At 44.2% G+C, this 13763-nt stretch overlaps 1 protein-coding gene across 1 annotated transcript in view; it reads left to right on the forward strand.

Moving 5' to 3' along the window:
- LOC119966035 (A disintegrin and metalloproteinase with thrombospondin motifs 16) overlaps positions 1–13763 on the forward strand; it is a 320047-nt gene that overhangs the window by 229571 nt on the left and 76713 nt on the right. Inside the window, exon 17 of the mRNA XM_038797188.1 lies at positions 2133–2271. Coding sequence (XP_038653116.1) covers positions 2133–2271 — 139 coding nt within the window. The remainder of the gene's footprint in view (positions 1–2132; positions 2272–13763) is intronic.

Genomic DNA, 13763 nt, shown 5'->3' on the forward strand with positions numbered 1-13763 from the left:
CTATGTATGCCCCAGCGTCTGCTCCTTCGGACCCTCCGGGAGACCAACGATTCTCAAGTTCTGGCAGTGGGACCTATTGTCTAGGTCCTCCACCTTCTCCAGGAGCCTTTTCTGCTGGTCTCTCAGCATCCCCACCTCCAACTCCACCACAGTTTGATGTTCCTCCTGCTCAGCCAGCGTCTTCTCTATTTTCTGGATCGCCCGGTCTTGGGAATCCAGTCTAAGTTCCAGCCGCGCAATCAATTCTTTAATCAGGTCCAAGCATTCCTGTTTCTGCTTGGCAAAGCCCTCCTGAATAAATTGCATCAGCTGCTCCGTCGACCGCTGGGTTGTCAAGCCAGGTCTCCGATCATCCGCCATGCTTTCTCCTGCTGCAGTTTCAGCCTAAGCTTTCTCTGTTCGGCTATTTCTTCCTTTGCGAGCACTTCTAGTCTGCCTCTACATGCACTGATGTAGGAATCCACTCCACAATTGCCTCCACCGTCAATTTACCAAATCAAGTCCGACAAAAAATTGGGGGAAAAGGTCCAAAGGTCCGACCCAAGCGGGAGCCACCAAACATGCGACCTACTCCTTCATAGCCGCCACCGGAAGTCCAGTATGCTGATTTTAAGCATATGATCACCTAAAGGGGACCACCTAGGGGCTGGTTTAGCACAGGGGCTAAATAGCTGGCTTGTAATGCAGGACAAGGTCAGCAGCGCGGGTTAAATTCCCATACCGCCCTCCCCGAATAGGCGGCAGAATGTGGCGACTCGGGGCTTTTCACAGTAACTTCATTGAAGCCTACTTGTGACAATAAGCGATTATTATTATTATTATTACCAAAGTGCTTGAATAGTGGGCTATTTCATACAAAAAGAAATGAAGACGAGGCGGATCAATTGGGAACTAAAATACTATGCAATTAAGGAGGAGCTGAATCCATGGATAAAACCCCGAGAAAAGCAAAGCACCATCTGTATACTAAAAATAACACTCATTTGAAATATCCAGGTTTTGCATTCGAACATGCCGAAAATAGAGAAGTATTTGCAGCTTAATATCATGCTTGGAAAATCTGACTTGTGGGAGAGTTGTTCTAACAAATACATGTCGACTGCTGTGTGTTTATGTCTCTACTGAGAGGCTGTAATATTTAACAGTATTCAGTCCAACAGGAGTTCTGACCTGACCTGTGGTTTCACAGCTGAGTCATGGAGCCTGTGGTGTATGGAATGGTGGGAGCAGCCAACAGTCTTGCATTAAACCAACCATGTAGAAAAGCAACGGTAGTGAACAAGACTACTAAGCCAGCAAATTATTTTCCAGCTCTAAATAATATACAGAAAGTGTATTCGTGCTTTGAATGCTGCCCTGATCTCCATTCTTCCAGCACCTTGCAGTTTGAGACTGAACGGAATGAAAGGAGTGAATGTGCATTAAATTTAGCCTTTGGGTTTCTTTCAGCCTTTATTTAGGGGTGAAGGGGCAGGTCACATGACCCCATCACCTCTGGTCAGTATTCCAAGAAACATTTTTGTTGATGGCACAAACTACTGAATAACGTGTAGAATTGCTTTGCCACTCTTTTAACAAAAACACACCTGAGACTGTTCCACTGAACAGCACGGTAATACAGTGGTTAGCACTGTTGCATCACAGCGCCAGGGTCCCGGGTTCGATTCCTGGCTTGGGTCACTGTCTGTGCGGAGTCTGCACGTTCTCCCCGTGTCTGCATGGATTTCCCCTGGACGCACCAGACTCCCACAAGTCCCAAAAGACGAGCTTGTTAGGTGAATTGGATATTGGGAGTACTCCCTTTGTGTACCCGAACAGGCTCCCGACTGTGGCGACTAGGGAATTTTCACAGGCAGTGTTAATGTAAGTCTACTTGTGACAATAATAAAGATTATTATTATAAATAAACTAGTATGAGAAAAGTTGTTGCATTTTGATATACTTTAATTTAATAAAGGTCAGCTCCTCTCAGGCAATCTTCAAAACATTGATAAAGGGAAAATGTTAAATCAATTTTTGGCGACTGTTAAATAAGGTTATTTGTTTGATTAAGGTGTAGTGTAATCCCTCTTAACAAGATGGAAGATGAAGTGACGAGAAAAATTTTTCCAATCTTTATTTTGTTTACCTAGATACTACTTCAGGGCAAAAATCCAGGGATCGGATGGGAATATGCCGTGCCAAAATCGTTGACTGAGAATAAAACAGCTTCAAAACACAATTACACATGGGCTATTGTTCGTTCTGAATGCTCAGCTTCGTGTGGAGGAGGTAATGTTTCCGTGTACAATCACGCAACCTGAATTTACTAAATTCTTAGGTGGACCTTTCCCATCATCAGTTCGCGGAAGATGTGACTTGTGAATCTTCCTGTTGAGGAAAACAGTTGTTAATCTATTACTTCAGAATAAGTGGGATTAGCTGTTGGCTTCAAGATGAAAAGGAAAAAGGCTGAATAAACAGGGTGGGATTTCTGACTTGAAGTAGGTAGCCCTAAGAACAATGGACACATGTTTCAGCTTATTCAACAATATCCTTCAAATTTTCCCTTGTTATTTTGGGTGTTTCATCTGCTGTTTCCTTCCCTTGGAAATAAGCACATTTTGACATTGTTTCGCTGCATTTTAAAAGATATGGCGATTGGGTGATAGGTAGAGTGCAAGTCTGGAGCATAAATACTGACATAAATCAGTTGGGCCAAATGGCCTATTTCTGTATCTAAATTCTGTGTTATTCTATTCTTATCTGTTTGTCGACACACCTGGAACTCTTTACCATACCAAGACTACACTCTGCTTAATAGTTCAAGAGGTTGATATGCAATGTACTTATTCTGTTTTAAAATGTGTTTCAACATTGTATTCACAACTTATTTCTCGACATAATCCATTACATTTCTACCCCTCTTCAGTTCTGAAGACGAGTCATTTCGACTCTAAACATTGGGCAGAATTTTTCCATTGCTTCACAGAATGTTGGCTGAGGTGAGAAAACTGGCATGCAGCTTGCAGGCCATACGGCTGGCTTTCTAGCCACATTCTATGATTGTGCAGCACTCTGCAAAACAAAAACGGAGTGGTGGCCCATGCCATCAGGCTGATGGGGCAAGGCACCCCACGATCGGGACGCACATTATAAAATAATAGGAGCCACCCCTCAATCTCCATACACATAGGCGACCATCCCCCCCCAGCGGACACAGGGAACCGACCGCCCCCCTCCCTCCCTTCCCCAATGGAACTCCACAAAGGGACACTCCGGCACTGCCAAGAGGCATGCAAGGATACTATCCATGCATGTCACTCTCCCCCTGGGGGCTACACTTACCAGTGCAGCCCAGATGGATTCCCCACCATCTGGTTCCCGTTTTAAAAAACCTGTTGTAAACCTCGCCAGTGGTAACATCATGGCAGCGAGAGGGTGGGGGGGGGGGGGGGGGGGGGGGGTACCAATTTGGAGGGACAATGCGGAGAGGAAGTCTTTTAATGTTATTAAAATTTATTTAAATCAGGTTCCCCACCTTTCTGGGCTGAACATCGTTACGGCGCTGGTGGGGCGGTGGGGGGAGAGAGGGGTTCAGTGGGGGGGGGGGGGGGGGGGGGGGGGGGGGGGGGGGTGGAGGCTAAACTAAAAATGAGATCCCGCCGGCGACATTCTTGTTTATCGACTCACGGGATTTTCCGCTCACCTCATCAGTGCACTGGCACAAAACTCGGCTACTAATTGTTTCTCTCTCCACAGATTCTGCCAGACCTGCTGAGTTTATCCAGCATTTGCTGTTTTAATTTATTACTATTTGCTTAACTAGTCATTTCTACCATGATACATTATTCAATTTGCAATTTTAAGCATATCACTTCAGATTTGCCTTTTATGGGCCAAACACAATTCTTTGTGTCCGTGGAAAATAGCACATGTGTTTTCTTGATACTTTCTGCTGTCTGTATTTCTTTCTCGCCCCATTCGCTCAACATACAGAATAGACTAGTGCATGGACTAATGAGGCGAGGGATATGCACATAACCTAACTTCAATTTGATTAATAATTCCAATGAAAATTGTGTGAGAATGCAAAGGTGTTTTGGTATCCCAGTGGGTAATTTAGAATGGTATCATTCTAGGAACAGGTAGCAACTATGAAGGGAAATTTGTACAAGTGATACTTATTTTAAGTAGTTTTTTACTTGTCAGAAAAACAATGCAATCCTTTGCAAAACCAGAGGGAGGTAGTTATCATACCAAGAATGTATACTCGTAAGCCTCCATTGTGAGGTTCACAAGACATTACAATACTTGAACATTTGATCTGTGGAATATCTGGAGAAACCACATAAATCTCAACATTACAGAATGATCAGGTGAATACCCACAGAAATTCAGGTGAATACGCACAGAAATTCTATCTTTAACCTGCTAGAAGTTGGAAGGCAATATGTGGCCTCTGAAAAGAAATTGTAGAAATATTTCTCAGACATCCTACTGAGCAACAGTCAGAAAGTGCTTAAACATTGTTCGAGCCAGTGTTGGTGCTCTGCATGAATAGTTTAACTAGCCCCATTTAACTAGCTTTTCCCTTCAGCCTTGCAAATATTTTATCTTCAGGTCAGTATTCAATTCCCTTTTGAAAGCATGATTGAATCTGCCTTCATCAGTCTTTCTTCAGACAGTACATTCCAGAACCTAGTCATTCACTGCATGTTACCATCAGTTTTTTAGCCAATTAACTTAAATCAGACACTCAAATTGGGTAGCACAGTTGCTTCACAGCTCCAGGGTCCCAGGTTCGATTCCCGGCTTGGGTCACTGTCTGTGTGGAATCTGCACATTCTACCTGTGTCTGCATGCATTTCCTCTGGGTGCTCCAGTTTCCTCCCACAGTCCAAAGATGTGCAGGTTAGTTGGATTGACCATGCTAAATTGCCCTTAGTGTCCAAAGAGATTAGATGGGGATAGGGGTGCAGATGTGGGCTTAGGTAAGGTGATCTTTCCAAGGGCCGGTACAGACTCGATGGGTTGAATGGGCTCCTTCTGCACTGTAAATTCTATGATCTCCAGTCGAAGTTGAGCCAGTGTTTATAAAGATCAGTCCTTGCTTTTTTATTCTATGCTTCTACGAATGCCTGTTTAGCCACTTTCTCAACCTGCACTTCCACCATTTGTGCACGTATACCAACAAATCTCTGTTCCTGTACGTCACCAGATTTGCATTGATTATTTTATGTTGCCACTCCTCATTCTTCTTATGAAAATGTATCACTTCATACTTCTCTGCATTAAGTTTTATCTGCAATGTGTCCACCCATTCCACTTGTCTGTATGTCCTCTTGAAGACTATTACTATCCTCCTCAAAGTTCACAGTACCTCCGTGTTTCATGTCATCTGCATATTCTGAAATTGTGTCTTGTGCACCCATGTTCAGGTCGTGAATATATATCAAAAATAGCAAAATTTCCCCTGAGAAAAGATACTGTCCTTTTTATTCCAAGGTATCAATTTAGCTGGCAACCTATTATGTGGCACTTTGTCAAACATCTTTTGGAATGCCATGTACGTGACAACAACTACATTACCCTCGCCAACTCTCTTACCTCATCAGAAAACTCAATCAAGTTAGTTACGCATGATTTCCCTTTCGCAAATCCACACGGGCTTTCCTTAATTAATCTACACTTGTCCAAGTGATTATTAGTTTTGTCCAGATTATAGATTATAACACCTTTCCAACCACTCATGTTAAAGTGACTAGCAATTTGTTGCTAGGTTTATCTTTTTTTGAGCAAGGGTATGACATTAGCAGTTCTCCAGTCCTCTGGCATCACCACCATATCTAAGGAGGATTGAAATGTTAAGTCCAGTGCCGCCATAGTTCCCACCGTTAATGTTCTCAGTATCCTTGGATTCATCCTATCCAAACTTACAAACTTTAACAAGACCTTCGCTTTGGCAATTTTTGACTCATCTAGTATCTCAACTATTTTCTCTTTCACTATGGCTTTGGTGTCTTCTTCCTTTCGAAAGACAGATACAGTGTAGCCATTGAGTATTTCTGCTTCCATATTAGATTGTTTCGCTGTCCCCGACCTCTTTTCATGACCCTTTTACTTGTATATGCTGAGAAAATACTTTTGGATTCCCTTTAATATTAGCTGGCAGTCTCTTGTCAACCTCTCTGTGTTCTCTTATTTCCTTTCCCACTCTGCTTCGGAACTTTCTCATTACAGCCTGGTATTAACTTGCATTATCAACGCAACATCTGTTATCACCCCTTTTTCTATTTAATTTTATCCTCTATCTCTTTCATCTTCCAGACTTTGGTTCTCCTTCCTCTCCTTCTCCTGCGAATAAACCTCGACTGTGCCCAAACAATCTCCTCTTCAAAGAATAGTTTTGTCTGTCAATCTTTGATTCCAATTTACAAGGGACACATCCATTCTCATCCCACTGAAATTGATCCTTTTCCAATTAAATATTTCTATTCTAAATTGCAACTTGCCCCTTTCCATTGTCACCTAAATCTTATGATACTTATGATCACTCTTCCTTAAATGTTCCCTTACTGTTATTGGGCTGAATTTTACATTTCAAAAATGGAATTTTTTTAATCTGGTGGAAGCGTAATATACAGCTTGGTGATACTGGGTCGCAAACCTGACGTCATCATGCCAATCAGCAATAATATGGTTGGTGGGTAGGCTCCAAAATCTAGAGCTCACCTGCCATTTTGAATTGAGAAATTAGCGATCATTTAAGTCTATCAGCAGTCCAATCAAGCTCAATAATACATCCCGGGTGCCATAACACGTTGGTGTTGGGATAAAATATTGTCATGGATTGAAGATTGATTAGTTAACAGGAAAGAGTTGGCACAACTGGCTCCTTTTCTGGTTGGCAGTATGTGATGAGTGGTGCTTCACAGGGATTAGTGATGGGGCCTCAACATTTTACAATTTGTATCATAGATCATAGAATTTACAGTTCAGAAGGAGGCCATTCGACCCATCAAGTCTGGACCGGCTCTTGGAAAGAACATCCTACCCAAGTCCACACCGCCACCCTATCCCCATAACCTAGTAACCCCACCAAACACTAAGGGCAATTTAACATGGCCAATCCACCTAACCTGCACATCTTTGGACTGTGGGAGGAAACCGGAGCACCCGGAGGAAACCCACGCACACACGGGGAGAATGTGCAGACTCCGCACAGACAGTGACCCAAGCCGGGAATCAAACCTGGGACCTGGAGCTGTGAAGCAATTGTGCTAACCACTATGCTATCGTGCTGCGTTATGACTTGGATAAAGGGATTGAAGTATGATTGTTAAATCTGTTGACAACACAAAGATGGGAGGGAAAGTAAATTGTGAAGGAGGCAGAAGGAGGCCCAGCTCGGTTCGCGACAAGGCCGTTAAATCTCACAAGAGGCCTCTTGCGAGATTTAACAGTCTCGTTACGCCTCGTGAGATCTCATTGGATCTTGCAAGGTGTCGCAATCTGGATCCTTCCTACCATGGGCATAATCCAGATTTACACATTCAAGTGAGCAGTCAGGCTCACTTGTATATGTTTGTGTCAGACTTACCCAAGGCGCGGGATCTAACGGGCATGCCTCGGACACCCCAAACAAGTGCCGCTTAGCACTGGTCTCCACCAACATGGACCGGTGTGCCAACACTTGGGGAGGGTGTTCCAGGTGATTGGGGGGCCCAGGTGGTCGGGCTGTATGCAGGGTGGTACCCTGACACCCCTGATGGCCATCTGGGCACTGTGGTACTGCCAACCTGGCACCTTGGCCAGGCTGACAGTGTCAAGGTGCCTGGGTGGCATCTTTCCCACACCAGGGATCGGGCCCGGGGTGCCCTGCCTTTCTGAGGTGGGGTGTTGGGGGGGGGGGGGGGGGTGCTCGAGAGGACCCCCTCATGTATAAGTTGGGGCATTGGAAGAGTGCAGAGGCCATGGTCGGGAGAGTTCATTACTCTTCCTGAACTGGCGAGTGGTGCTCGTTAGTGTAGGAATTAGGACTAAGTGTGGTATCGGCGGGGCATGTCTCTTCAAGGCCCAGAAATGAAGCAGGGTCCCATTTAATAGTGGGGGTCATTCTCACGGAGACCCCACATGATTTGGGTCACTGTCTGTGCGGAGTTTGCACATTCTCACTGTGTCTGCATAGGTGCTCCGGTTTCCTCCCACAAGTCCTGAAAGATGTGTTATTAGGTAACTTGGACATTCTGAATTCTCCCTCTGTGTGCCTGAACAGGTGCCGGAGTGTGGCGACCAGGGGCTTTCCAAAGTAACTTCATTGTAGTGTTAATGTAAGCCTACTTGTGACAATAAAGATTATTATTCTAACATACCCTCTCAGCCTTTTCTCTGAGGAAAATAGTGCCAACCTTTCCAATCTGTCTTCATGTCCAAAATTCCTTATCCTGGAATAATTTTTGTGGATCTTTTCTTCACCTTTTTCCTCAAGTGAGATGTCCAGAACTAGATTTAATGCTCAAGCTGAGGTAGAATTAGTGGCATATTCAAGTTCAACATAATCCCTTTGCTCTGTGCCCCTTTATTAAAAAGCCGAGGATCTGTATGCTTTTTAACTACTCTCTCAACCTGTCCTGTCACCACAATGACTTGTGCACATAAACACCCAGGTCCCTCTGTTCCTTCATCCCCTTTAGAATTGTACTCTTTATTTCATATTGTCTCCCATGTTCTTCCGAACAAAATGATCCTCCCACCTGTCTGCCCATTCCACCAACTTAACTTTTAAATCCTACACTATCCTCACAATGTTTCAAATTTTCGCATCATTTTCAAATTTTGAAATTGTGACCTGAAACCATGGTCTTGGTCATTAATATATATCAGGAACTATAAGGTTCCCAACACTGGGAACTCCACTATAGACCTTCCTCCAGCCTGAAAAACATCCATTCACCACTACACAGTGTTTCCTGCAACACAGCCAATTTCCTATCCGAGTTGCTACTTGTCCTTTATTCCATGAGCAATAACTTTGCTCACAGGTCTGTCATGCAGTATTCCATCAAGTGCCTTTTGGAAGTCCGTACATAACACATCAAAAGCATCATTGCCAGCAATCCTTGCTGTCACCTCTTCTAAAAAACTTCAAGTTAGTTAAACTTGATTTTTATTGCATAAATCCATAATGGTGTTCCGTAATTAACTCGCATTTGTCCATGTGACTATTAATTTTGTCCCGAATAATTGTCTCTGGAGGTTTTCCTCCCATTGACGTTAAACTGACTGGCATGTAGTTGCTAGGCCTATCTTTGCACCCTTTTTGAATAAGGTGTAATGTTAGCGATTCACCAGTCCTCTGGCACCAATCTTGAGTCTACATTGAGCTGGAAACATGCTGATATCTCTTCCCCATCTCTCTCTGCACAATTACTATCCCAGTTTCTATTAGATTAATTCAAGTCCCCAAATATAATTAATCAATGGTTTTTGCATACTCTAATTTCCCTGCAAAATGAATTCTCTATTGCTGATTAGTGCTGGCCGAGAGTGCACTCAGTAGCGTTATGGCCTTTCTGTTGTTTATTAACTCTAATCATATGTATTCTGTCCTTGTCCTTCCAGAATCTCCCCATTTCCCGGTACTGTAATATTCTCCTCAATTAATACTACCACCCCTCCTATGTCGTTTGAACATCCTGTATACAGAAATATTTATCACCCAGTCCTTGCTTTTTGAACCAGCTCTCTGTTATCATCACAACATGATATTTCCATATGGTTTTCTGCATTCACACACATGCATTTAGACTTTATTGTGTGCCCTCTGAGACTGACCCCACCTTACATCATACTATTTCTTATCTGAGCACTATTTGTCTCTCTCAACCCTTTGGGCACTTTATTGCTAATTTCTAATGCCATGTACTGGTACCTATCCCACTACCAGGTTAGTTTGGGGCAACACTGTCCAAAGGGCATTGGTCCCAGATCTGTTGAGTGCTATTGTTGCAGAGTACATGATTATAAATAAAATGAATCTCCTAGGTAGGTTGTTGTTCATAAAAGGATTGTATTTTTCACAGGGACTTTGTGCACACTAAGATACAAACAATGACTGAGGTAGGATTTTATTTCCAAGTTAAAAAAGGAAAGAGATTTGTGTGGCCAAAGGTAATAAAACTTTGAAATGTAGCTGCGATGGCTTTAATCGATTTTTGCTGGATCATTTCACATTTTGTATGATTTAAAACAGCTGTTAGCATCTGTGGTCTCAACAAAGAAATGCGGTTTAATATGAACTTTTATACAGAAATTTATTATTGTAGAGGAAGGAAAGGATTATGCTTTAATGTTTTGTAGGAGTAAAAGAAATGACAGATTTTATTATAATAGATGAGATTATAAAACATTACTTTAGGCATTGGCTTACTTCCCAATATAAAGCATTCATCTTTTGATAGGTAATCAGTGCAGGTTGCTGTAAATCCACTAGTGCTCAGTACTCTGTTCTTTACTCTTACTCAACACAGCAAGCCAATGTAGTCTTTGTATCCAAGCCTTTATTTTCAGGTGAGTGAAATCCCAGGAGACTTCTCTAGCAGCAGAACATGCAGACCACCCTCATTCAGCTGCCACTGAGACAACATCTAGGAGAGGCACTGGGCTAGGCTTAGAAGCACATCTCCCACACCTTGGCACCGTGTAGAAGCGCTATCTCCTTCCCTCTTCCACATTTCCTCCTGGATCTGGATCTGCCCTTGGATCTGGTGGGGAAGCAGTGAAGTCAATAAAGAGCCTCTGTAGGCTGGACTTCATTCTTTCCCAGTCAGTATACTGCTTCCATGCTGTGTCTGCACCTCACTAGCTTGGAGAAGTTGTGTGCACAGTAGAAACCAACTTGATAACATGTTAAAGGTTGAAATCTAAAACTAGTGCTGACAGAAGCAGTCTCTTTCACTCTAAATGCACTAAATTAGTTGGTGAGTACAACTTTGTCCAACAAGTGCTTTGGATTTCACCAAGGGTAATCGTGCCTTGCCTATGAGAATTTGCTGTTGCATGTGAATGATGTATTCTGCAGCTGTTTGGACTCAGGAAAAAGTACAACTTACTGCTTGGTAAGCCCACTAGCTGGTGTGACAAGGGGAACAGCTCCAGAAGCAATCTTCTCCACAGTCACATGCACAGGGCAGCACTTTGAAAGAACACAGTAAGGCTCCGGGTAAACTTTATCTCAGCGATACTGCCTAAGAAGGCTCGGGCTCTCACTGCAGATTGTCGCAAACATTGGCAGCCTTTTGAAAGAAGACCTTTGCCCAAGAGGAGCAGGAAGCCTCACATTGCCCTTGCCTCATTTTCTTCACATCTGGGTTCTTCCAAGGATTTCCTGGTGACATGATAGAATCTTGCAATTTGAGGCCCACAACCGCATCACCCAGATCAACGGTGCTTTCTTCTTTCTTGAGAATTCGGTGTTTTCTGGAAATCAAGGTAGTATCAAACCAACAAGGCGTCTTCATTCATGAGAATGACTTCCACTCGCTTATAATGCGGCTGGCCTGTGACCACTGTAAGAGCACAAGGCAAGTCTGCGACAGGTATTCAAGGAACTTCTTTGACAGCCTTAGGTCCCATAGGTGTTCTCTCCACCAGACAGTCGAAGCAGTTGGCCCCTGGAAAATGAGGACTACTCACTTGAGATGTGGCTAAGGGCCCCAGTGAGGACCTGGAACAGCCCTTCAATATGCCTCAGCAAAGGGCTCCAGGATTGTTGTGTCTGCTGTACCCTTCCTCACATTGCATGCTGAGAGAACTGGAGTTGGTGCCAGCAGAAGGTGGAGAACATAAAGCATCCTAAAAGGAATCGGAAGGGCGGCACAGTGGTTAGTACTGTTTCTTCACAGTGCCAGGGACTTGTGTTCAGTTCCCGGCTTGAGTCACTGTCTGTGCAGAGACTGCACGTTCTCCTGTGTCTGCGTGGGTTCCCTCCGGGTGCTCCGGTTTCCTCCCACAAGTCCCGAAAGACATGCTTGTTAGGTGAATTGGACATTCTGAATTCTCCCTCCATGTACCCAAACAAGCACTGTAGTGTGGCGACGAGGGGATTTTCACAGTAACTTCATTGCAGTGTTAATGTAAGCCTACTTGTGACACTAATAAAGATTATTATTCTGCGCCATTGGTGATTCAGCAATTACAAATCCACTTGTCAGAGAAGCCCAAGATGGTCTCATCTGTTTGCTTCACATGAAAAGCATGCTTGCAGAATTGAAAGATTTCCAACAAGAGCAATGTGTAATCCTCCCTTCTCCCTTCACCAGGCAGCCCCTCCCTTCCCCCAACCCTCACCATCCAACTTCCTCCGTACCATCACCTAGACCTCTTCAACTAAGCTGAATTAACTTGACCAAGGTAAAGACGTAGTAAACAAAGTAGTGGGGATGATAATGAATAGTTCACATAAATTCATTCTTTCAATGAAATAAAGAGCATTAATGGAGCAGGAATATTGTAATGAGCACCCAAATTAGTTCCTCCCTTTGAGGAACTGAGATGCCTTTCTGTTATTTGTATGTGGTACTATCCTTGTGGCTTCAGTTGAGCTGGAAACAGTCTGCTCTGACAAATGACATGCCTGTCACAGATGTGCTCCCCGCTTGGGAGCCATATACGTCCCAACAAAGACTGCTCCATCTGCACCTACGCATGGTGTAAACTTGATTATCAAGGCCAGGACCTATTTACGGGGGGGAGGGGCAGGGAGTGAGGGCGTGCAAGAGCGGAGAAATGGGACACCTTGAAAAAAGCATCCATCGCCATGTGGTCTTCCTTCATCCACCCTCTCATGACCCACTTGTACTTCCCTGCTAGCCAAGAGCAGAAGGGTATGGGCGATACAATGGCACAGTGGTTAGCATTGATGCCTCACAGCACCAGGGACCCGGGTTGAGTTCTGGTGTTCGGTGACTGTGCAGAGCTTGCATATTCTCCCTGTGGCTGCGCGGGGTTCCACCAGGTGCTCCAGCTTTCTCCCACAGTCCAAAGATATGCAGGTTAGATGGATTGTCCATGCTAAATTGCCCCTTAGTGTCCAAAAATGTGCATATTATGTGGGGTTATAGGGATTGGGCAGGGGGTGGGGGGGGGGGGGGGGGTTGTGGTCTAGGTAGGGTGCTCTTTTGGAGGTTCGGTGCAGAAATGATGGACCGAATGGCCTCCGTCTGCAATGCAGGGATTCCATGAAGCACTTTGCTCCATATTTTCAAGAAGTAATTTCAAGAAGGAATTAGATATAGCTCTTGGGACTAACGGGATCAAGAGATATGGGGGGAAAGGGTATTGAACTTGATGATCAGCCATGATCACAATGAATGGCAGAGAAAGCTCGAAGGGCCAAATGGCCTCCTCCTGCTTCTATTTTTTAAGTATGTTTCTACGTACATGAGTGAGGCATTCCGCCCAACCCACAATTTCAATGCTTTGCTTAAGGTTCTGTAAACTAGCAGCCAGAGTGCGCAGGCATTGTTGAGGGCCAGCACTCAGTGACCTGAATCATCTAATTCTCTGAGGTCAGCCACCTTTCAATGGAGCTGGTTGTCGGGCATGATGAGACTCCCACTAAAGATGGACTCCTCCATTTTCTCTGCAAGGACACAGAATGCTGACAACAGCACACACGTTTACTGCTGCTAGTCCATAGATATCTATTTAATGAGTGGCACCCCAAGGCTCTGCATCTGTGTCCAGCTGATCAGAGCTTAGAGTTTCCTGTCTCCTCCAAC

Source organism: Scyliorhinus canicula, chromosome 5 (genome assembly GCF_902713615.1).
Source record: "Scyliorhinus canicula chromosome 5, sScyCan1.1, whole genome shotgun sequence".
Classification (NCBI taxonomy): domain Eukaryota; kingdom Metazoa; phylum Chordata; class Chondrichthyes; order Carcharhiniformes; family Scyliorhinidae; genus Scyliorhinus; species Scyliorhinus canicula.